General features: G+C 35.0%; 1 protein-coding gene and 1 long non-coding RNA gene across 2 annotated transcripts; one reads left to right on the top strand and one right to left on the bottom strand.

Annotated features, from left to right (window-relative positions):
* The first annotated feature begins 3,038 nt into the window (after window positions 1-3,038).
* LOC119070481 lies at window positions 3,039-25,892 on the top strand. Its single transcript, XR_005086525.1, has 3 exons — window positions 3,039-3,186; window positions 15,377-15,381; window positions 25,883-25,892. It is a non-coding gene; the product is annotated as an uncharacterized LOC119070481 (long non-coding RNA).
* LOC119070480 (esterase B1-like) lies at window positions 17,899-20,462 on the bottom strand. The gene is made up of 7 exons (XM_037174834.1): window positions 20,348-20,462; window positions 20,134-20,287; window positions 19,556-19,699; window positions 19,344-19,494; window positions 18,392-19,288; window positions 18,237-18,334; window positions 17,899-18,155 (listed from the first exon to the last, which is right to left on the bottom strand). Exons 2-7 carry the CDS (start codon window positions 20,269-20,271, stop codon window positions 17,964-17,966), a joined length of 1,620 nt encoding a protein of 539 aa, XP_037030729.1. The 5' UTR covers window positions 20,272-20,287; window positions 20,348-20,462; the 3' UTR covers window positions 17,899-17,963.
* Window positions 25,893-25,921: the final 29 nt, after the last annotated feature.

Genomic DNA, 25,921 nt, shown 5'->3' with positions numbered 1-25,921 from the left:
TTGGATTTTGGTTATTTTTGATTTGAAATTTATTAATTAACTAGCACTGTTTCCCGGCCTTCGGCCGGGTCGTACTGTTCCCAGGGTTATTTATCAAAATAAAGTTTCCTTACTTGGTTATCAACCCTACATGTCGTATTTTAAAATTATCATTACAATTCTGGCTTCGCGTTCCGAAATTTAATTCTACGCTTATCGTGTTTCGATATTTAACTCTACACTTCCAGCTTTCCGGGATTCAACTCAAAGTTCTTGCATTCAGAAATTCAACTCTACGCTTCCAGTTTTCCAAACTTCGAATTTGAATTATACATTTTTAATGTAATCATAATCTCAATCCTTAATTTCGTTTCTCTTTCAAAATCATAATTTTCATTAATTATCACTCTCTTACTTTCTTTTTTGCTCTTTTTAATCACACAAACGAAAATTATCAACAATCGTTTCTTTAAGTAAATTCTAGACTAAACAAAGTTTCATCGATTGCATTTGCCATAAAATGAAATAAAACTTTTTCCCTCACATCGGCTTTCCTTTTCACCTCTTATATCTGACAATTATCCGCATTACATCCTCTAGTTTCCCGGCCTTCGGCCGCGTCGTACTCCACTGTTTTCTCGCTTGGGATATGCACTGTTTCAACCGTATTTATTTTGATATAACTGAACTGGTATTTAAAATAGTACTAATACTTTAGGTAGCGTTAACATTCCGATTCCTATAATTACCAGTAATCGTTCTGTTATTCGTAATTTTACTGATACCAAAATCATCAATCAATGTCTACATGAAATTGTTCAAAAAATTGTACACTTTTTCTGAAAACTGATTTAGTTTACTTTTTCGTTTTTAAGTTATTTTTTCTTATGTAATAATTTGCAGAGATTGTTGGTTTTCTGCATAGAATGTTGCCTCAATAAAAGTTTTAAACAAAGATTTTTTAAGACGGGACGTGTATCTTTGAAGGTATCTTTGACATGATTTAAATCCTTCAATCGGGCGCTACAAATAAGCGCCATAATTTCATTTAAATATTCATACCTAAATGTGTCAAAGCTTAACCGAAAACAACGTTCAATTCAAGACAATCATTACATAAGGGGCCTTTACAGTTTGCGCACTATTTGAATGACCCCTTAAAATGCTTAAATATTTTTATTACTTATAGTAATATCTGACGTTGGACAAACATTTAGCAATAATTTCAGATTTTGTTTTGACGCGTGCGAGAATTACGTATGCTGTTTTTCGAACTTTACGTACCGAGGCGAAGCATATAAATCTGTTATAAAACTCATCGTAAGTTATTTTTTGATTTTTGACTTCGACTAATCCTCGGGTCAAGAAATTTTTCACGAAAAGACGACGTCCTTCATCTTACTTCTCCTCACTCTTTCAGACAAAATTTCCGAAAATTCTGTAATAAATTAATACTCAAGGGTAACACGGTGGGGCTGAACAACTTTATTTTGCGAAGGTCGTGAACATGGTATATTTTTATTGAAGATGATAGAGGGATATGCTACGAGTAATTAGCAAGCGAAATTGAAATCCTTTTGCAGGGATAGCATATAAAATTTCCAAGTATTAACTCTCTCATGGGACACATGGGATACAGAAACTAATCTAATGGATTTTTAAGAATCCAATTGGTGGTATTTGAATGAAAGAAGCTCCATTCATTCATTTGAGACCCAATACACAACCATTTGGTCAAACGAAATTCAATTTGAGAAGATTCGATATCACCTCGAGGCACTTTACATTTGTTCTTCAAAAATTCTAATTTTTCGTTCAAAAACATAAGAAAAACTTTTACGTCAAGGTTTAATTAATTCGTCAAACAAATTTGCAGAAAATATAATAAATCTTACGGTTTTTACAATGATCAGGCTATGGAGTCTATCCATCACGAGTTCAAATCGTACTGGAAAAACTGTCAGGTGGACCCTCCACACAAAGAATATTGAGACTGTTTATTAAAAGCTGTTTTTGATATAAATTCTTTTGATTCTTAAGAAAACTCAAATGATGAGCTGATCTCGGTTTATTATTTTTTTATTTAAAGAGAAAAATTATGGAAAAAACGTTAAATAAATGTAAATATTGCGGTTTTTTGGTTAATACTGAAATTGCTGCAAAAAAAGGAGGAAATTAAGTTCCAAACAAATTTTTTTTTTATTTTTCTTCGATGCAGAACATTATTATAAGATACTTTGCTTCGTATTATATGCCAAAAAAATGTTTAATTTTTTTTTATAGAACACTTTGAACACGCAAAAAATCATGAAAATTCGAATCGGAATACACTCCGGAGTGTATTTCGTTTCGTCAATTCGTTTTTTTCGTTATTTTTTGGGTTTTCAAAATGGTTTATAAAAAAAAGTAAACATTTTTTTGGCATATAATACGAAGCAAAGTATCTTATAATAATGTTCTGCATCGAAGAAAAATAAAAAAAAATTTGTTTGGAACTTAATTAGAATTTTAGAAGAACAAAACTAAAGTTTAGATCGATCGCTTCGAGGTGATATCGAATAATAATTATAATATAATAGTGATATCGAATCTTCTCAAATTGAATTTTGTTTGACCAAATGGTTGTGTATTGGGTCGTAAATGAATGAATGGAGCTTCTTTCATTCAAATACCACCAATTAAGTTCCAAACAAATTTTTTTTTTATTTTTCTTCGATGCAGAACATTATTATAAGATACTTTGCTTCGTATTATATGCCAAAAAAATGTTTAATTTTTTTTATAGAACACTTTGAACACGCAAAAAATCATGAAAATTCGAATCGGAATACACTCCGGAGTGTATTTCGTTTCGTCAATTCGTTTTTTTCGTTATTTTTTGGGTTTTCAAAATGGTTTATAAAAAAAAGTAAACATTTTTTTGGCATATAATACGAAGCAAAGTATCTTATAATAATGTTCTGCATCAAAGAAAAATAAAAAAAAATTTGTTTGGAACTTAATTGGATTCTTAAAAATCCATTAGATTAGTTTCTGTATCCCATGTGTCCTATGAAAGAGTTAATAGTTGGACAATTTATATGCTATCCCTGCAAAAGGATTTCAATTTTGCTTGCTAATTACTCGTAGCATATCCCTCTATCATTTTTAATAAAAATATCCCATGTTCACGACCTTCGCAAAATAAAGTTGTTCAGCCCCACCGTGGTAAGAGATGCACACAATGATTCACAGCTTAAGAATTTGATTTTTAAGGTTCGTTTTATTCAGTTACTTTGAATTGAATTTTAATGTTTGATAGAGTTTTAGTAATTTATCACTGTATGAAGAACACTTTGGAGAAAAGAAATTTATGTCCTGAAAACTTTTTGAAAAACGCATTCTGAGGTCTTGCCAGCTAATTTATTTGAGGTCAATTTTGACAAACCGAATGAGGTCCAGATGAGGTTCGAAAAATGGCATTGGAGAGCGTTTTTCAAAATCGTCCTCGACGGCGTCACAAGGTGTGCCCTCGGAGACCGTTTTTAAAAAACGGCTTCGGAGGGCTGACCGGTTGAATTCTCTGATTTTGGAAAACGGTCTCGGAGGGTTGATCGGTGATACATCGGAAGTCGATTTAAAAAAACGGCCTTGGAAGGCTGACCGGCTGATCCGTCGGACGTCTATTTTGAAAAACGACCTCGTAGGGCTGTTCGGCTGGTCCGTCAGATGTCGATTTTAAAAAACGGCCTCGGAAGGCTGACCGGCTGATCCGTTGGACGTCTATTTTGAAAAAAGACCTCGTAGGGCTGACCGGCTGATCTGTCGGAGGTCGATTTTGAAAAACGACCTCAGAGGGCTGACCGGCCGACCCCTCAGAGGTCGATTTCAAAAAATGGCCTCGCAGGACTGACCGGCTGACTTCTCGGAGGCTGGGTGCCCCCAGGTGCTCCGAGGTGCTCCGAGGTGCGCCAAGGGGCGTCGTGGTGCGCCGATGTTCAGATTTATATGTATAGATTGTAACAGTAGTAAAGAATTAATTCTTCTAATTAAACGTCGGTGAATTTAATAATTTTACACAAAATTGGTATTTTACCGAATCCCCGCAGCTCCCTGATGAAATCGGCTCACACTTCATCATTATATTAATTCCGAAAGCATCACTGGCAACACTATGTTAAAATGCTCGATGAATCTAGCATTCACATAAATATGAATCAACTTAGCTTTGGAACATTTGTCAAAATTCTAGTTCATTCTGTCTTCTGCTGTTCTTAAATAAAGACGTTATTCTACCTTTTCTAATTACGGACTGCTTTTATTTCACCAACGCTACGATAATATTGAGGGATTCCAATAGGTTATGGGCCCAGGAAGAGTGAAATAAAGAAAAATAGTGAAGAACGAATCAAAATTGCGATGGAATTTAAATACGCGATAACGAAACTGAATGGGGATAATTATTTCAATTGGCGTTACAAGATGCAGATGTACATGACGAGACAGGGCATTTGGACCGTCATTGAAGATGCGAAGCCCGATCCGGTTACCGCAGCATGGACTAAAAACGATCAGGACGCTCATTCGGTGATTGCACTGTGTGTTGAGGACAACCAAATACAACACATTAGAAATTGCAAATCTGCCAAGGATGCATGGACAAAACTGAAAGATTTTCACGAAAATGATTCCCCTAATAATCGTGTAACGATGGGTTGTGATGGAAGTTCATGGTTTGACCGTTGAAACTGATCGCCAGCGCCAATGTCAACATTTTCTTTTTGATTTTTCACATCAATGATCTATTGAAATTGAGATATAGACTCAATAAACCAATTTATTCAACGTATACTACATGTCTGGAACATAAATAGTTTCACAAACTGCGTATTTACTGAGCGTCATAGACCTGAAACGTCATTCTTCTTCTTCTTAAAATGGCGAAAATCACAACCCATCCTAAGGAAACTCATGACAAGACGGCTGGAGGAAGATGGAGATGTGGAAGATCATGTTAACCAAATGAACGAATTGTTTCAGAAGCTGTTAGCTCTTGGTGAAGAATTCAAACCGGAGTTTATCTTGAGCGCTACACTAATCGGATCTTTACCAGAAAGCTACAACAGTCTAGCAGCTATATTGGAATCCCGTAATGAGGAACTGACATCTTCCACAGTGTGTTCAATGATAATCGATGAATACAAACGGCGGAAAGAACGAAAAGAAGGAGCAAGCAACGAATCGATCCTGAGAATTAGTTCTTCATCGTTCAAACGTGAAGTCATGTGTTTCTTTTGCGACAAGAAAGGTCACGTCAAGCAACATTGTGCGGATTATAAGGAATGGTTGGAGAAAAAACAGTCACGTCCTCAACATGCAAACGCGATTTTCGATGGCGGAAGCTCAAGTGAGGATGACGAATGTTCTCGAGAAGAATTTCTGTTTTAAGAATTAAATATAAATTGACTATACGGATTCGACTATGGCAACGTTAATGGACTATGAGATACCAAATGACAGTATCAATGTTGTGTAAATGAGGAGGAGAGTAAGAGACACATTTACAACATTTCGTTTCGATTATGACAAGAAGAGTTTGAGTTATTGGTGATGAGCAAAGGATTGTTGGCAACAGAATGTGAAACAGAATTTGAGCCATTGATGCAAGAAGATATATTGGCAACAGAATATGAAACAGGATTTGAGCCATTAATTGAAGTTTAAAATAATTTTATTAGCCTGAAAAATAAGTTGACGTACGAGTTAAGGAGGAGAAACGTAACTGTGTCGAAGCCGGAGTTTAAGTGTGAATAATCAAACTTATTTTATTCATCTTATGTGAATGAGGAGGAGTGTTAAAATGCTCGATGAATCTAGCATTCACATAAATATGAATCAACTTAGCTTTGGAACATTTGTCAAAATTCTAGTTCATTCTGTCTTCTGCTGTTCTTAAATAAAGACGTTATTCTACCTTTTCTAATTACGGACTGCTTTTATTTCACCAACGCTACGATAATATTGAGGGATTCCAATACACTACTGTTTTGGTGACATGTTGACAAACTACTTCGACTGTTTTGTTTTTGTGAAGTGCTAGATTCATATTTTGCGTAATATTTGTCGATTTTGGTGGTGTTTCAATAAATTTTGCTGTGAAGTGAAGTGAATATATGATAATAAAAGTAAAAGTGTTAAGTGTTTTTGAAAATAAGTGAAAAATGCAAAAATAAAATTGTGCGGCCAATGGCGTTTGTCGAAGTTGAAAAAATTGAAATTATGGCTATTGACAAAATGACCGTCACTTTTATTTTTGTGTTTTTTATTTCATTTTTTTCAAAAGTTTTTAATGAATTTGCTTAGATTGGTGTGCACTTAATTCAAGTGACAAAGTTTGTGATATCAAAACTAAAATAACATCGCGAGTATTGTTTCGATTTCAGTGTTAAAGAATATTTCATGTGATACATTTTTGCTGATAAGTAATGAAAATCTGCTGATAAGTAATGAAAATCTCCTGGTATGTAATGAATTTTCATATGAATATTCCTTCACTTGCGATGTAATGAAAAAGTTCCCATATGTAACGACCGCTTTCCGCGGGTGGGAAATGTACGTGTAACAACAATATTCCGGGTGGATAGGCAATAAAAATTTTTCTATGAAAGTACATTGAATTATCTTTGTAATAACACCCCACACGACCAAGGCTGTATACTTTGGGGAGGTCACGCAGATACAGATACGCGGGTTACACACCACAGTTGATGATAAAATGGCCGATTTCATACAAAAATTCACCTACTCTGATGATTCTCGTCGTCTTGATGATGTGGTGAATTTTTTATATATGTAAAGTCATCAGAAGTGGTGTGTTCCCGCGTATCTAATAAAATGGCGGTCTGCGTGACCTCCCCAAAGTATACAGCCTTGCACACGACCTTGTGCGTTTCGTGTACCTGGAGAGGGATTACGGCATCAATTCTCTTTTCTCTATTCAATCAAAACTCTTCTGATAGAGAACGATTCACTCTTTCACTGAAAGATGTCGCTGCAACAAATCCATTGTCAACAGAAAAATAATTAAGTTTTTACTCGACGGATTTCAGTCAAATAAACTGCCATCGTATAGCACATGATCTCATGACTCCGGAACACTAATCAGTTTTCCAATCGACCTTATTTCGGCTTGGCGATAAGGATTTGAAAAAACGTTTTCTGTCATTGCATCATATTCGTTGTTTAAACTTTAATCGCTAAGCCGATATAGAGCCGATTGAAAAACTGATTGCTGTTCCGGAGTCCTAAGATCATGCGCTATACGATGGCATTTTATTTGACTGTAATCCGTCAAGTAAAAAATTAATTATTTTTCTGTTGACAATGGTTTTGTTGCAGCGACATCTTTCAGTGAAAGAGTGAATCGTTCTCTATCAGAAGAGTTTTGATTGAATAGAGAAAAGAGAACTGACCCTGTAATCCCTCTCCTGGAGAATTTTTCATAAAAAAAGTACATGTTTCTGTTTCTGATCAGACGTCGAACACTTTTTTTAAAAGTGATTTTGAGTTCTAGTGACGAATACCTTTCTAGGCACATAATAACAAAGTCTTCTGAAAAATGCATCCGATCTCGGAACAGCCTCCTTTTTTAAACAATCATTATAGTGATGTCAAATTTCCTCCGAACACATAAACAATAGAACAATAGAGTAGTACATTGAATGACAAGGGGCGAAAGTAAAAAAATTCAACCGTGTGCGAGAGTTGGAGCCCGCGCCGAAGGCAAGGGCTCTAATCGCACAGGTTGAATTTTTTTACTTTTGCCCCGAGTCGTTCATACTATTTTTTTTGATACCAACATTGAAAATTGATACGTATCGCAAACATCGCAACAAAATGTTGAAATAAAAAGGCATTTAGCCAGAAAATGCGGGGGTCCAGGGGGCGGCAGGCCCCTGGTATATGAAAAATTTAATAATTTAGCCATCACAACAATAACACATAACACACACAAAAATTAAGATATAACTAACAAATCATTCAGTAACAAAAAGTATCAACTTTGTATGCTAATTTCAATAAGAACACTGGCGCACAGTGTTTTACAATTTTGATCAAAGTATTCTGCATAATATGAGCGGATTTTGTTGACAACTCGACTCATTTCTCTCATTTTCTGTGACGTCAGTCACTTTCGCTGTTCGTTCAGTTGCGTTCGCTCTTCGTTAAGTACTTTGAGTATCTGTTTTGGACGATTGATTTTAGGCACTTTCGCATGTAGCCCTCACTTCGTTCGGGCTACAACTCGCGAAATTGCCTAAAAACAATCGTCCAAAACAGATACACAAATAACTAATACTGTTCTTTTTTGTCTATTGTTTGCATGTTCAGCGATTCATTTTAAATGTTATGTACCTAGTTCTTGCACGAGTGTTTGTTAAATTGAATTTATTGACGCATCACCAGACTCATGTGATGGTATACATGATGGCATGTTACGTTTACTATACTACATTTTGTGCCGAGCCAAAACACATTTTGACGGATTTCGATCTTGGTAGGAACTGAAGTAGTATTATTTTTGCGAATAATTTACCATTGAAGTTAAAACAATCACAATCCTAACCCACCTTGTATCGAAATGCGAAAATTATTTCGATACAATGTGGCAGCAATAAGGTTTCTATGGTAAAATTTCTCAATGCAATTATGATCAATGAAAGTTTTCCTTTGAATTCAATCGTTCTTTGTACAGTAAATTGTGATTGTTGTAGGATTGTGATACGTAAAGTGAATTGGCGTAACATATATATAGTGCAACCCGTTACTCAAGTTGATTTTGTGCTATAAAAAATGAATTTCAGGAACACGGTGCACAATGTCTTATTATCAAGGTACATAGTGAAATGTTACAATTAGAAATATAATTATGCTTGCAAATTCAAGATATTACAGCAGGGATTTAAAAAAAAAACGAAAAATATCACACAGCTCTTCCCTCTCCCCTTTGTCAACAGATTACATTCGTTATGCATCTAGACGCAAATGACTCGTCAGATGAAACATTTTTGACGTAAGAATAAGTGTAACAAATTTATTTAGCGAAGGAGGATTCTTCAGCTAACAGAATCAGTGGAAAACCACATTTTTTTGTACAAAATTCGCAAAATTTCTCTGACATAGATTCTGACATGCATCAAAAATGTGCCATCATCTTAGTGAAAATGTGGCACTATTTGCAATTGTATCGTTCTTTTTACACATTATTTATATAAAAGTAAAGAGTTTTCACAGTTCTATTTCTATAGATCTTGCAAATTCGATGCCCACTTATTTACCCCCAATACTTAAACGTTTATAATGCTTCTGTGTTAGTCAAATACAGAGAATATTGTTGTAGGCAGATACACACGTTTTTATTTGCATAATTGTGAGTTAATTATCTCCTTTATGCAATTAAGTTGCGAAAAGTGAACTTTTTCATGCATATGGCGTGGGTGGTATATGAAGTAATTTCTTATCACTCGATTTCTGCCATTTGATCTATTGACCGTATAAATCTTGCGTTGACTATTGAAATTGAGTCTAGGAATCCAAACTGCAGCAGTGAAACTCACGCTAATTTTCAATAAAAAAAATGAAGAACAGCCTTAATCGATTCGTGTGTCTTTCCAGTGCTCACAGTTTGGAGCTGCAACTCTAACAATCATCCGAGAATAAATTATGAGTTCCGCATAGAGTAACGCGACGAAGTAAACTTAAAGTTTAGCGCAGAGACAAAATAACAGCTTAATGGATTCGATAGCAAACTAGAAATCGTTGATGTCGCGCTTTCTCAGAACGTAAGTTACGCTACACACACACACACCCATACATTCTTTCTGCACAAACGTTCCCTGTGTTTGCTTATCTACCCTATATTATATCGATGATCGGACCAAAACCAAAAAAAAACTAGAGATCAGAGCGATGGACAAACGGGATCAAATGATTAGCAGGCACGAATTGACCACAAGTAGCAATCATATATGACATTTAAAGAAAAAGGTTGACTGTAATTTTATGTGTTGGTAACATTGATTTTGAGCTAGTCAGATGATCTAACTAGCTCAAAATCAGTGTGACCAACACAGGTTTTTTTGTACCACGAATATTCAACTTTGTCGTATACATCACTCTTTTATGTATGGTAGCAATAGACCTTTCTAAGAAGAAGGTACTAGGGGTGGAATACATTAAGAAGAGGCTGGATAAGAAGAGGAAGTAGACGAATGCAAAACATAAAGAAACTGAATTTCAACTGAAACAAGTTTGTCTGTCACATCTACAGACAAAACCAGCCCCATTTCGCAACGTGTTGCATAAATAGCTAATTATTTTATGTTTTTAGAATGTTCTATCACAGCGAGACCGCATACTTTTCCGATCACATTTCTTAACTCTGTCATGTCTGAATACTAACTATATTGTGATTGGTAGAAAGAATACCAGCAATTTTCGATGAAATTCTATTGAAATAATTCTATTTATATATTCTGGTAACATTGGTACATTTAAATTAAAATCACAAAGAGATAATATCATATAGCTTCACAAATTTATGGAAATTCTAAAAAAAAATTGTTTAATTGGTTTAAGCTACTTTTGCTAATTAGACACTATAACATAGAAATGTCAATTCATTCATATCGATTAAACAGTAACGACCTTTTCATTTTCGAAAATGATTAGTAGATTTAGCATTACATCAGCCCAATATAATTGAATTCATAATGACGTGCATAACATTTATCTTGCGTTACAATAATAATGTTAAACATGATTTCGAAATCAATGTTCTATTGACAGCACTTGTCGATAACAATGAAGCTAAATTAACTTATTAGTGGTGGGTAAGCAAAGTCAGGGATTATAATAACGAAGCATTCTGTCCTTCAGACTCTTTAATTATTATTTGGAAATCATTTAATCAGCATAATATGTTGATAATTGATAGTCTCCATGTTACGGACACAATATTGACGATTATTATGGAAACGAGCTGGGGGTGGTGTCTGATTATCTATGGATAATACCATAGAAACCGTTTACATAACAGCAATCTGCAAACTTATGAGTTACTGACTGTTACAATAATTTTCGAAAAGTTGAAATTCTATAAAAATATTAATCTCGTGGTGAAGTTTACGTCATCTCGTCCCTATACCATTACAACAATGAATTATTGCTACGCCATTGGATAAACTGACACAGTTCACTCAATGAATCAATAAAACGTTCGACCAAATCAACTCCACAGCAGATACAACTTTTTGCTTAGTCGAACTTATGGGGCTGTTGGAAATTTCACTCGGTGACCAAATAACCAACTTCGACTTGTTCCAAATGCGATTGAAATGGTCCGTTCTTGTAATTACAACAAATACAAATTCTATTGTCCTAATGTCCCCAAAAAGGAGGATTGTACGAGCGTTGAATAAACATTCAGCAAAAATAAGGATCTCAAACGATCTCAAATGTATCTGTTGAGGGGAAACTGGGCTTCACGTTATCTGTGAATCTAAGTATTGCCCTCTCGGACAGAAGACTCTAGGAAGTGATGTACCGACCAACATACCCATTTACCCAATCTAGGACCTACCTTGTGGTATATGATCTTGCTTTGAGGTAATCCTTAGCATACATCTTTAAAATAATTTTCATACGCATTGCATAACTAGCAGGTGTAGCTTCGGTTCGTACTCGTCACATACATGCATTATAAGGAGAATAGTTCGATAGGCAGAAATAAAGGGGACGTTACAATATACAATTGACTAACTGAAGGAAGACCAGATGTTATGCAAATGAAAATTGCTTTCGGGCTGTAGAAATAATGTTGAGAAACATAAGAAAACGCCAAAAATTGAAACTAAAACTGACGACAATTTAATTACAAAAAAATGTTTTGTCATTCTATGAAGAAGAAGAAAACGCCGCGAGTGCAGTCTGCGATAACAACTTACCTACACTAATTTATTCTATTTTGCATAAATTACGGAGATAATGTTTGCGTCCAGGCTAAGCGTAACGCTGCTCTCAAGTTGTGTGTGTATAGCATTATAGCAAACGGTTCTCATTGATTTTGATGAATTTTTCTTATGAAAAACGCTTCAATATCGAATTTTATAGCGATAAAGTGTAGCTGTATATATTACAAATAGTTATAGATAGAGTACGGCATGCTATGCATCCGACTGTTTCAGTATTATGTTATTAGTCGTTTCGTCGCTTTTCGCGTATACATTTTTTTTTCTTGCGTGTAATTGGGTAATAATGTATAAGCTTTGAAGTCACGAAAAAAATTTCCACTTTAATTTTTATCAAATATTGCAAATATTTTCTGCATAATAAAGCTTAAACAAAATAAAAAATTGTTTACACAAAATGAAAAACAAAAAGTTGTGAGACTACAATTTTCAAATCAAAGAAGTTTTTTTTTATTCGTTGTGGAAATTACATTTTTATTTTCAATAATATGCTTATGTATTATAACAAAGAAAATTAAATAAAGGGAAAGAATGCAGTTGATGAAAATAGGTTGTCTTGATAATCTGTTCTATTCCAGCAAAAATAAATTAGCGAAATTATTTCTATACAGTAACGGTGGATCGATTTTCCCATTTTGAACATCAACATCCCTATTGCAGTTTGCCGGAAGATGAAGTGTTTTAGACCAATTAAGTGCCGTCTTTTCCATATGGGCCAAATAAGCAAATGCCCGTGGCGCCCGAATGCAGATAAAAATGGCGCCCGAGGTCCTTAAAAAAAGTAGCTTTACTAAATTGACGCCTATTTTTCCAATTGCCCGATGGCCACCAAAAGCTAAAAAGCGGCACTGGACCAATTTGAGTACGCTGGGTCTGAATATGACGAACTCTGGCTGCCGAAACTTCTGTTTTAGTGACTGACGTTCTAATACATAACATCTCATAGTTGGAGAACATAATATCTCATAATACTTCTCAAAGTTCACAGTGCCGCAAAAAAAAAGACCTCTAAAATCGTCCATACAGCCGTGGAGGATTGAAAAAAAAAAACGGTGGACGTCAGTGAAATTTCGATAGAAATTTGTTTCAGCTATGTATACGGAAGAAGCAGTTTGCGTGGTAAAACCGTATAAATTAGTATAAGCAGTTTTGTTTGAAATCTGAAATCTGAAAAACATCTGAGATAAATTTCTATCTAAAATTCACTGACGTCCGCTGTAGTCGAAATAAAAACTAAAAATACAGAAAATTGATCCACCCTACAGAGAATAAATTATGAAGAAAATTACAAAGAAAATTTGAAGCTAAATTACTAAAGTAGTTTATGGAAAAACAAGCAACTACTACTGGATAGATTACATGTGGTTTATCTAATTTGTGCAATTTCTGCGAGCTGACAAATTAATTAAATTATAATAAGATCGTAACAGCGTAAGTTTATAAATCTGAATGGTTGATTCCAGTCTTTTCATTTTTACACAAGTGAATGAGACTTGATGTTTAAAAGTCAACCATCTTCACACTTGAAACAATTTTTCTTTCATTTTCCCATTTATACATTCACCTTTAACTAGTGGTTTCCTAAACGGTGGAACTACAATTATGTCAGCAGCGAATTATTCGAATTGACGAAATTCGTTGCACTATTTTGCGACTCAAAAGATCTGCAGTCACGTCGAGGTCATCAATAATTTGGATTTAAAATTAATAACTTGAGAAGAGATGTGTGAATTTGAAACCCGAAACTCTGGCGACGTATTTTACTATTTTCCCGTAATAATTTTGGTTGGTGGATGTGAATCGAAATAATTTGCCGGTATGTGTAAGTACACCATAAGAAATCTCGATAGCGTCACCATTACCGCAATGTAAGTTTTTTTTTTTATTTAATAAGGTAGACTTATGTTAGGGTACATACTATAATAAATTATAACAACTCAGGCAGAACAGGTAGCTAGGCTGCCTTAATTTGCAAAAAAAAAACTTTATCCAAAAATAAATCAAAAGAATGAAAGATTTTTTTTTTATTGACAAGCGAAAAAAGACTGTGCACAGACTGCCAGTAAAAAATCGTCCTTTTCAAAAAATAAATTTTACAGTAAATAAAAATCATCTATTAGTTCCTAGTGTTCCCAAAATGCTTTTTGTTTTGCTTCATTTTTCTATAAAGTTTTTTTTTTACAAATTAGGGCAGTGGGCAAATACGAAATCTGACGAATATACTGAAGTGGACCCAGAACTTTTTTTAAATAAGAAAAAATAGGGCTAAGCCGAGCGGTAAGCATACCAATTATGACCTTTATGTAACGCTGCAAATGAGTATAATCAAGAGTATAAAATAAAAGTCACTTGGTTCCATTTAACGATGCAAGGGTGCTGATACTGATGCCTGTACATCACAAAAGCTTTGTATTTAAGATCTTAGGTCTCCTATGCTTTGCATTGGACTCCAATGATTGGAGAGACTGATTCTCAAAAAACAAAATCCTAATCTGAAGCGTGACGTTCGTTTAACGACCTTTGTTAACCCTGGTCATTGATAACAGTTACATCATTTTCATTTATTGCATTTCATTCTCTTAAAATGCATCTTATTGATTTCATATCATGCGTGGAAATGAACTAACTTCTGCATCTGATAGTATTGAGCATTATAAATAGGAAGACCATTGATTGTCGATTGAGCTTCAATTCTAACGTCTCTGAGAAGGCTATCTCGTACTGTTATTGAACCTTGGCAAGCTATTTTAGTCTAAGTAGGTTAACTGTTCATACCGTGAAACTGGTGGCGAGCATTAAATTCATCCATTTGCGGGTTCGTAGCTGGTTAACATTCGATGGTTGGTGTTCTCATACGAAATATTACACTATTCTATGTTCAACTGGATTTTTTTTATTGCTGCTGAAACAATGGAAACCAGCTACTTGTGTCCTCAAAGGATCTACATGGATTTTTTGTGAAAATAAAAACTTAATTGATGCACCATTTACACTTAATTACACTTACATAAATGTTTTTCGCTTTGTTTGCTTATGCAATACGACGCTTGGCGTAATAAAAGAAAAATTTCCTTTTCTTGCATCGAATACACATACTTACTTCTTAGGGAACATTCAAAAAGGATGTTCGCGCTTGTAGGGTATGACAGAGTGCTGAAACCTGGTTCGGGATACTTCGGACAAATTGTGGATCTAGCTGCAAAGTTGTCAGTACAATTCCTGTAGAATTGATGGAATAAACAAATTGAATTTACTGTTTACTGAGAATGTGTATTGGTGTGAGGGAATACATTTTCTCACCACTAGTGATGGAAAAGTCACTTTCATGTGTGCGGTGTGAAAAATCTTATTTTCTCCACTCATCAGGGACGCCGACTTGTGTTTGGGAGTAGTGGTGTTCATACAACAAGCGAATCTGGGAGTAGTGGTGCTCTTTCAAGTAAAACTAGAAAGATGTAGTGGTGCTCATCATTCGAGTAGTGGTGCCCGAGCCTCGCTTGTCCTTAGAAGTCGGCGCCCCTGCCACTCATACAAATGAAAAGTGTGTTTTGTTGGAGTATTGTCTGATGACAATTCAAATAAAAAAAATTTGTACTTTCTCCCGTTTCCTTCTCCCGTGGGGAGAAAGCAGAATTCTTCTAACGTGAAGTGTCACTTTGCTTTAGTTTTCAAAAATGTGTCAACGAATTGATTTTTTCGTTTAGTGGAGAAATCACAGCACGCTTACACCTAAAATAATCAATGAATTATCACATTTTCGTTTTCAACAATTCTACATAATTTCTGGACCCACAAATTTGGCAAAAATTTCGGCTGGGAAAAAATGCGAAAATTTCATTCAGCTCTAGTCAACTCAGATACTACAAAAATTTGATAATTCCGAGGATAATTTCTAGTTTTTTATAATTGTACACGGAAAACTTTCACTTCTGTGAAAAATGGAAAAATCTAACTCGGCCATTTACAGTCCTTGCTTCGCTCTGGTCGTAACCTTCGCCCTTGTGCGAATTTCATATTTCCTCTTCTTGGGATGGAAATGACATGCTGCCATAAGTAGTCACTTAATGACACTGGAATACGTCATATTCCTACTTTTTATTAGCTAGCTTAAGGCATGAAGATTTAGGCGATATATAAAAAAAAAACAAATCAATGAAGAAAAAAAACGGTCGTCCTCGTTGAATGTCCCCTTGTAGAATAGTGTTATCCCGGCGATATAAATAAAATGCTACACATTCGTTTGTATCTTCAATTGTGTATGTGGAACACACATTATTTGCATTTAAACAAAATCAAGAGAAACAAATTTATGTATGAATCGTACGAACGTGAAATTCTTGCTAAAATTTTACCCGCAAAATGTTTTATTTGAGAAAATTTTTGGAATATTTTTTTTTCTTGTGTGCGATGTGTAGTCGCTTGCGATGATATACAAACCTATTAAACTGTTTATCCTCTACTATGTTATACAGTTATACCAAGGATAGTTATATATTTATTTTAAGTTTCGGTAAGATGAAAACGTTCGTATCCAAATAAATCCAGAAGCAAAAGCATTACAGCAAGTGATTTTCAAATTTATTCTGCTGAATTAGATAAAATGATGATGATATGGAAATGGAAATTATTTTTTTAGACGCCGTGAAAAATAACATAAATAAATGTATTTGTTCGGGATTCTTTTTCGCATTTGATGACATTATTATTTCCTTGAGGGGAAGTCAGGGTCTTACGGATGAAAATAATTCGAAAATGTTTGTCGAACAAATGCATGAATTTTTTTGGTCATACACTGATAAACTCTCTAAATGATCGTCTTTTTCTAAGTCTCTTATTTTTCCAAATCCTCTCATTTGTCCATACCGAATATATAGAGAAATGAGAGAAGTTTAGAAATTTAGAAAAAGACGGTCATTTGGAGAGTTTACAGTGTTAGTCTGATTTCTTGGTAGTTTTTTCATAGATTATTAAAAAATCTAAGGAGTGTGAAATCTACGACCAGAGCGAAGCGAGCATCGTAGTTCGCACCAGTTGATTACTTTGTGAAAATTTCTTTTCTGACTTGATGGATTTACATTAAACATTCGGTGTTTTCTTGTGGCCGCGACGAGCAATCGAATTCATAAATTCGGAGACATAGGACTCGTGATCTTGCATATAGGACAAATGATGTGTGATTTCTTCAAAAATTTGTCCTCAGAGGAATTTTTTTTATTGGAGACGCGAATCTAGTACACAATTAGCTTGTGACCATACTAATTCATTGGTGGATTTCAATGACCTTTTGTTTTAATTATGCAAAGAGCATCGACAGAGCTGTTAACCTTATTTGGAAAGGTTTTTCTTTATTTTATTTATAACGAACAATTAAGAATTACGTACGGACTCTGATCTCATTGATGGTTATGCTGGTCTGACCTCGTCAGTCGAGGCTGTCGATGTGGTCGACCAAATCTCCGATGGATAGATATGATAACAAGCCCTAGGTTAGTCCTAGTCATGGTAACAAGTCATGATCATGTGAAATCAATAATTATTATTCTTTTCGTCCTTAGCAGAAAATGATAGACCTACACCTTCTCGATTATGAATCATTCTGACCATTCAGTCATGTTTGAGAGTATGTCACACTCACACTTAGCTAAACTAGAATCTCCTCTGCCTTTTTCGGTTCCCATTGTAATGATATACACGAGCTATATATTACTTACCCCTTCACTGTCGGCACTCAAATCAGCAGTTACACTGACGGATATATTACTGCATTTAATTTAAGTATTTTGGAGAGATCGATTTCAAATCTTTTAATTCATTTTCTCAAAATGATTATATACGAAAGCAGTAGTGAGAGCCTGTCGCTCATTCCTGCAGTGATTACCGATAAAAGACGATAGCCGTCTGTAACTGGCTTATTGACGTGATAATAATAAAGACATCTTCATCACTTTCGGATTTTATTTCTCTTGATGAAATGATTTAATTATAACCCAATGAGTCCCAGAATTCCATACGTTTAGCCTCTGGAAAATCTATGAAAGTAACCTCTTCAGCAATGTTCAAGCACTTGTATGGTGGTAGAGAACCATTTTCAACTGGTTTCCATTCGGTTGGTTTTATAAATTCATTATTCGGATTGCCAGTGGCAGCAAATCGGGTCCAACAACTAACCTATAAGCCAAACAAATATGGTGGTCAATGTAAAATAGACTGCATGGATATACGTAGAAACTAAAGAAGTTCCACTATTACCATTCGATTTATAGTCTTATGCTCAGCACTGTTGACTACAACAGGTTTGGAATACGATGTTTTGAACAAATACTCAATGTCTTCAGCATGACATACACCTGAATCAATTAAAAGCGATTTTAGTAAGAGCCACAAATCTTTGCTTTGCATTGTACCTTTGATTGTCGGATGCCCGAACACGCTCTTCATAATTGTGAAATTAGTTTTAGTTTCGAAGTTAAAGCGATAGCAATATGTCGGTGCTGATTCCGGATCGTTCGTCCTGGATTTGACTGCCAAATGCATTCCATGCAAAAAATTCTTATCCGACATTAAATCAATGTACGTGTCAATGTTTGCTATGCTGGGAGAGTCATTGCCATAGTAAAATTTCTTTATTTTCTCTGCAATGGCTTTGCTCTCGTCAGTTCCCTTGCCGCATTTCAATCGTTCGAATAAATTTTCGAAAATATCAGGAGCTTTGAACTGAATTAGGAATTGCGTCATCAATCTGTAAAACAATAATCCTTCCTCTGAAGTCCCTCCAATAATCAATGGAATTTTGTTGCCCCACGCATTTTCGTAAAATTCTAACGGATCTCGTCTATTGAAACACTGCTCAGATTCATATGGCTCCATGGTTATCGAGAAAATCATTCTTCCATGAATTTTCATCTCTGGAGGAGTCAATATGGTGTCTTGAACCATAACGATATCCACTGCTGGTACATTTTGTATATACTCAAAATAACTTTGAGAACTATCGCTGGGTTTCCATCCCAGTACCATAGCCAAACGTTCACCCCAATTAACCGTATGTGGTACTGCACAAAAATCAACTAATGCTGATCCGGATTGAACGATTGCTTTATCGAAAAGGCCCTTGGAAAAGTCAGAAACCATGTGCCAATGAGTGCATATGCCTCCTACACTTTCGCCGAAAACTGTAATATTTGCACAGTCCCCACCGAAATAACGAATATTTTCCCGGACCCATCTCATAGCCATGGCTTGATCTTTCATAGCAGCATTTCCAGGTACTTTTAGTTCCGGATCGGGGATACTCATAAAACCTGCGTGTAAATTTTCTCATGAATGTTCACCGTAAGAAATGACCGGTAGACGTACCCAAAGCACCGAGTCGATAATTTATCGAGACGAAAACCACATCTTTTTCCAACAAATAGTCTGGTCCATAGGTACTTTCTGTGCTGTTTCCCCATCTGAAACCACCTCCATGAATCCAAATCATAACCGGCAGCGGTTTCCGAGGCTTAATCTTTACAAATATTTCAAATTATCAAATTGGCAATCGAAACACTCACCGATCAGAATCATACATTCTTAGTGTAGATGTTCAGAGTAAGACAATCTTCAGTGCAACCTTCGTTTAAACGCATCGTTACAAAGTCCAGTCCCATGGCAGTTGGTCCTGGCTTTGTTGCATCGAATGTATGAGTCCATTTCTCAGCTGGTTGAGGGTCCTATTAAAGTAATTGAAGCGTTAGAGTGATGTGGTGCCAATTTTCTTCAGTTCTCTAGACGTGAGAAACTTAAACTACTAACTGACTAACTGAGGAACGATCCATGTTCATTGTCAATGGTCTAATTTATGTCTTGGACATGGTGAATGTACTATAAAATCTCAGTAAAATTGATAGCACAGCGGTAACGAAATTGAAAATTCAAACAAACATTTAAGGTGAGTGTGGCGTGCCATTATCAGTGGGTGTACTTCAAGCAAGTCACCCTTACACTTAGTGACTGATAATTATCAATCTCATCAGCGCAAAATTGCTCGTGTGCTTTCTGCCTTGAAGCAGGTAATATTTTACTAGGTACCGACTTTTGCTTGTTCGGTATTATGACTTGTGTCACCTACCTATTTCAAGTAACCAATTCTATTGCCATCACTTACCCGAAATCTCAGTGCTCCAATAGGTGCTTTTCCATAAGGAATTCCGCGAAAGCTTAAATATTCCTCGCCAACAGCCGATTTCCGTAAAAGGCCTCTAACTGGACCATAATTAGTTTTGACAACAGTATTTTCTGACATTTTCCTTTCCTATTTTCTGAAGTGCAACAAAAAGTTAATGGTCATTGTATGTCGTCATAAACACAAATACACTTACTTCTAACAAAACAAATTCTATTTTTAATTTCGAACCGTTAACCGATTAGATTGAAATACAGTTGCACCTGCGTAAAAAAATAATTACTTCTCTACGAGCTACGTTCGACTTGAATGAAAATTACTTGATCAAGTCTTTCGTTTAAATACTTCGATAAGATTTGATTAGCAATCATATGGAATATGCCTAGTAATCATCTCACCATGTAGCTAAGATAATGAAGATATGACTTACAGTAGATAGTGTCATTGAAATAAATATTGATGGGTCGAATATGCTTTTTGTGGTGAGTCAGTAGAAATGATATTTTGGGATTATGTTGAAGTAAGGACACCCTCGTTCATTTCGTTCCATTTTCTGACTATAATCAAATTTCATTGCCGTGACGTTAAAACACAAAAAGTTACCCGTTCTGTGAACTTTTATTCTCATGCAATGTATCTTGAACATTTTCAAATTGGACATTATCCAAAGGAAACTATCAAGGACAAACTGTGACTTGTTTGGTAATTTTTTGCCTTTCATTACGTGTCCTCAGAATTTCATTAGGCTTCCGATAATTTTGAAAACTTTTAAGTTTTTTCTTCCTTTCGTGGAATTCGCTGTATCGAAATAAATGTACAGATTGTCCAATTATCCTATCAATGACGAAATGGTTTGTGAAGTGGTATAGTGACTTGTAATCGTTCCACTGAACACACCCAAATTTTATCAACTGAACCTGTTGTCTTATCATACGATTAGCTAAATGATGATGTCTTCAAAATATAATAGAGACATTGCAATTTTCATACATAATTAGAACTTGACGTAAAACTTATCTTTTGTAAATAAACTCATGGCTGTACACAAATTATGCACGACTAGGGGAGGGGGATTTCAATGATTTTGTACGGTCCATACAAAATTTATCTTATTTGCATGGAAACTATCGACGATGGGGTGGTCTAAAACCATTAAAAAAATTTTACGTCATTTGTATCATGTCCCTACCAGACTTGTTATATTATGGTGAAGTTATTGTCGTTTCGGTATACAATTTTGCTTTTGCGATAAACGCGCTAAATCAGAGAGATGCTAAGATGACGGCTGGGACGCCGTTTCGACAATGGTAGACATATTCCCTTTATCCGTCGAAACGGCGTCCAGTCGCCATATTAGCAACTCTCTGCGCTAACTGTCAAACACATTTACCGCACTTATAAATAAACAATTTTGAAACTTTTTCTAAGCATTTATAATCGACAAAACTTCCTAATAATCACTTTTTCATGCAAATAACGTTTTAATTTCTAAGCACAACAGATTAATATTCGCACAAAAATATTTTCGAAATTTTTCAAAACAAAATAACGAAATTTCATATGTCAAAATGTATTGTAGAACAAGTGCGGCGCTGTGAAATCGTGCTGTGTAAAATTTGGAGGAAGAACAGGAATACTTATAATTTACAAGTACTATTGCAACTTAAGTCAAAATCGCAATGACTCTAATAAAGTTTAAATATTCACTTTTCTGATATAAAAGGTAAAAGGTGACGCAAGTCCATGTGTGCACCATCGGTCATATTGTTTGGACAACCTACTGTTTTTTTTATAAACAAACATGCACGGCTAAATGTTATTATCGGGATATTTTTGACAATTAAACATTTGAATTTCGGTCCCAATAAAGTGCACACTAACAAAAGAAAAACACGTCTGAACGTCTGGAAATACTACTTTAAGACCCTAAATGCGAAAGCTTTAACAATATCGAAAATTTTCGACTTGATAACAAATGGTTTGAAAAAGTCTCGACATATTACTGGCTTCTTGATCTTCTTCCTGGTAAAAACAATAGTCATTTGTGTACCTGTTTTGGACGATTGATTTTAGGCAATTTCGCGGATTGTACAAGCGAAAGTGCCTTAAATCAACCGTCCCAAACAGGTGCACATGTGAGTTTTCATGCAGAGGGCCGGAAACCCGAGAAAACTCGAAAAATTGCCCTCATTTTCGGCCCCGAAGCATGAAAAAGTGTTTTGTTGAAAGCTGTCATAAATTTGAGTAAGTGAAATTTCCTGTTGAATTTTTTTGAATTTGCGTCAAATTATCATGTCAGTTAAGTATCCATTTCACTCCACAAGAAGTACTACGTGAGAGAGCGAGCTGTCAAATAAACAAAGGAAAAACTGAAAACAATCAATTTTATCTCTCACACGGAGTACTTTTTTGGTAAGTGGAAACTAAGCATTAGTCTTCTTAGTTAGACTTATTTTTGGCAATTTTAGTTCTGAAAATTCAATAAAATTCGGAAAAAGTTTCGAAAAATAATTTTAAAATTTCTTTTTCTCGAATTTTTTTAGAAATAAATTGCCTAAATAGGACCTGCAATTAATGCCGTTGAAATTGTCATTCCATTATGCACCGTGTTGAGTTGATAACTCGTTGAGTTGTAGTTTCAAACTGATTTTATTATTCAGAAAAATTGTACATAAAACTTGGGTTCAGAATACTAGATTCTATCAATTCATTTGCATACTATGATCTACAGTAACACACCGTATTACATTCTTCAAATGAATGAATGGAGCTTTTATTGATGTCTACTATTCTCTAGCCGACATTATTTAAATACAAAATAATTAAATACAAAATATTTAAATGCAAAAAAAGATAACCTCAAAGGTAAGCAAAATCACAAACCTCCAGCAAGCTAGCGGAGGAACAAAAAAGTATCACAAAGATATCAAATCCTATATTGTTTAAAGCCAGCCAATATTTTTGACGAGTCGCAAACATTAAAATTGGTCACTACAGACAGATCAATACAGACATAGAAAAGTGCCGCGTAAATTTCTATCCTTGATGAAAAGTTTCATTTTTAGTAGGCTTTATGGATTATTTTTCAAGAATATGCCGTGCTAACATGACAACAAATAAAATTCATTACTTTAATCCCTACCCTCAGACTATCTTTAGATCATTCATTTTTTTTATCAACGACTATGTTCCTTGCGCAGTTTTATTGGTTATATTGAAGAAATTGCCCAATATAAGAATTTTCATTTTTTTTTTAAATTCAGTTGCCATCAGACTAAAACCATAAACTTGTAACTGTTATGTTCAACTGTCTGTCCCTCGCCATATGGTTGCAAGCGCTATACGAACGGTCATAATTTGATGGATACTAAATTTATATGATTTCATTCGTAAATCAAACGACAGAAATCACATCAAAATAACTGGATTTCCACTTACTATTTCAAACATAATACGAACATATGAACAAGTAGTTAAACCACTGCGACATTTCACCCTGATATTGACACACCTTGGCAGAATGTTACTTTAACAAATAAAAAAAAAACATTCCGTTCTTGTTGCAAAAAAAAAGACCGGAGTATGGTAAAACGACTAGTCAAGTCGATATTTTGCTGACAAGTTTTAAGTTAAAAGAATGAAAATTGAAACTTGCTCAATATTTATGCCAAATGGAAAATCACATTGTATAGTTTTCTGATTCAAATATCACTTGAAACATCTTTTTGATATATCTGCTCTGCATACATTGGACGGGTCTATGTTAGGGTGTAGCGTTTTGAAAAAGGGATCAAAATTTTTCAGTTGACGTAAAGTTTGAAAATTATAAGAAAATTATCAACACAATATGTATGACAAGTAAACTTACGCATCGTAAGCTTTACATGAACCTATGAAGCTTTACACGAACCTGTAATTGTAAGAGAAAATCTGTTCACAACAGCGCGAATGAGACCTAGATCCCATTTTTATTTTGTTTCCTGTCAAGTTTGACAGTGTAACAAACGAAAAATTTGAATTAGGTTGTTGTTCCTAACTTAAAAATTATTTTTTCACCAACAATGGTCAGATTTGTTGGTTTCAAAAGTTTGTCAGCAGTAAAAGAAATGGGGAACATTTTTGCGCCATGTATACTCTGAGTCCCACTTTTTTTTAAATAATTTTTTGTTGCAAAACACTACACCCTAGTCTATACGTATTTCACTAAGTTCTCTTCTATCGAAATGTTCTGTGCTGCATTATTGTTATATACCAAGCACAAGTACAGGGAGCAATGTTGCATATTTATATTAACAGTACATGTTGTGATGTTGTGTGCATTATTGTATATACACAGCCACACACATACACCCACAGAAAATAAAAATGTTGTTTTAAATGAAATTCAGCATTTTGTCATTCAGAAAGACAGATATGCACGTCTCAAAATGTGCTTTTTGAAATGTGCAAAGTTTTTCAAGAATTTCTTGAGTGTTTCGTGCAATAGATTGATCGATGTGTGCCACTTTTTATGGCAACACATTTCATGGCTATTGACATGCTCATTTTCAATTCTATTTATAATGGTCGATTATGAATAATAGGATTTATTGTGAAGTGTTTATCGCTCTGTCTCTTCCATGAAACGTTTCTGTTTGGTTGAAAATTGAAATGTTTCTTTGTTTCCATTTTGTTCTTTGCGACGACGTTGCAATATTTGTCAATGAATCTATTGTTCCTTGTGCCAGACCACTGCTGATCCTCTTCCAAAAACAACTTCTGTTTCGCATCACTTCTGCTGTAATGATTGCTCAGCAGTCTCTCTGTAAATCCATTTCACCCCACTGTGTCATGACATATTTGGAATGATCTACAAATGCAACTGCCATTTTCTCATTTTCCACACAAGCAGCTTTAATGAGCAAAGATAATGCTATTCGTTCTGTGCAACGTCTGTTTGTTTGGAAGCACGGCAGAGTAAAGTAAACCAGGCAATAGCTGTCGATTTGACGAGGGACTCTGATTCATAAGTAGGCCCTCGATTTTGATGGAAAATGCTTGCTAATACATATGCATGAGACGAATACGTCAACATTCTGTATCGGGATTTAGCTCCCTCGTTTGAATGTATTTGCGTCCTCTACTCCTGCGTAGTTTACTTCACTCTGTTGTGTTGGAAGCCAAGTAGTTCCTTTGGTGTAGCTGTGTTGACCAAATCTGCTGTGCTCGCAGCCTCACAGAAAACAGTCTCTCATTATACCACAATCAAAACAGAAATAGATCCAAGCGGTTAGGAATCATCGGGCTCCTTTCAAGGATTGAGAACGGGCATCACGTTGATTGTTGCAGCAGAGCTGATAGACTGAACGATTCAAATGAATTTTGTTAGAAAGCTTCAACGTCTCCAACTGCGCAAAAGATTGTCATGCAAATGATTTATTTTGTCGCATTTTCAAAAAGAAAACCTGCAGAAAATACGTTCCAAGCTGATTTCTGGAGCTTAAAGTATTATTGTTAGGAAAATCGAGCACAATTTACGATTCGTTCAACAAAGTTTTAAGTGAATAATGGTCATTGACCAATGAGCGCAGCGATTTAAAAGTTTATTTCAGGTACGAAACCACAATACACTTTTCTTTGCTATTCGAAAAAAAAATGTTTCAATTATGCCAGCAGTTTTTGAACTTTTAACTTTTATTATTAACTGTTTTGGATTCGTGGCATTTTTATATCCGATCCAGATGAATATAAGATGAAGACTTCAGCTCGAGTTACATTTACTCATTGTGAT

This window comes from Bradysia coprophila (assembly GCF_014529535.1).
Source record: "Bradysia coprophila strain Holo2 chromosome X unlocalized genomic scaffold, BU_Bcop_v1 contig_79, whole genome shotgun sequence".
In the NCBI taxonomy this organism is placed as follows: domain Eukaryota; kingdom Metazoa; phylum Arthropoda; class Insecta; order Diptera; family Sciaridae; genus Bradysia; species Bradysia coprophila.
The sequence above is the reverse complement of the archived record's forward strand: the minus strand, read 5'-3'. Positions and strand labels throughout refer to the sequence as shown.

What these genes read in the sequence shown, in the direction of transcription:
- LOC119070480 (XM_037174834.1), bottom strand. Translation starts at nt 20,271, where the DNA reads ATGTCAGAAAATACTGTTGTCAAAACTAATTATGGTCCAGTTAGAGGC. An exon ending in TGAACATCTACACTAAGAAT is followed by an intron (nt 19,495 to 19,555) that starts GTATGATTCTGA and finishes ATATTTGTAAAG; the next exon opens with ATTAAGCCTCGGAAACCGCT. An exon ending in TTATCGACTCGGTGCTTTGG is followed by an intron (nt 19,289 to 19,343) that starts GTACGTCTACCG and finishes ATTTACACGCAG; the next exon opens with GTTTTATGAGTATCCCCGAT.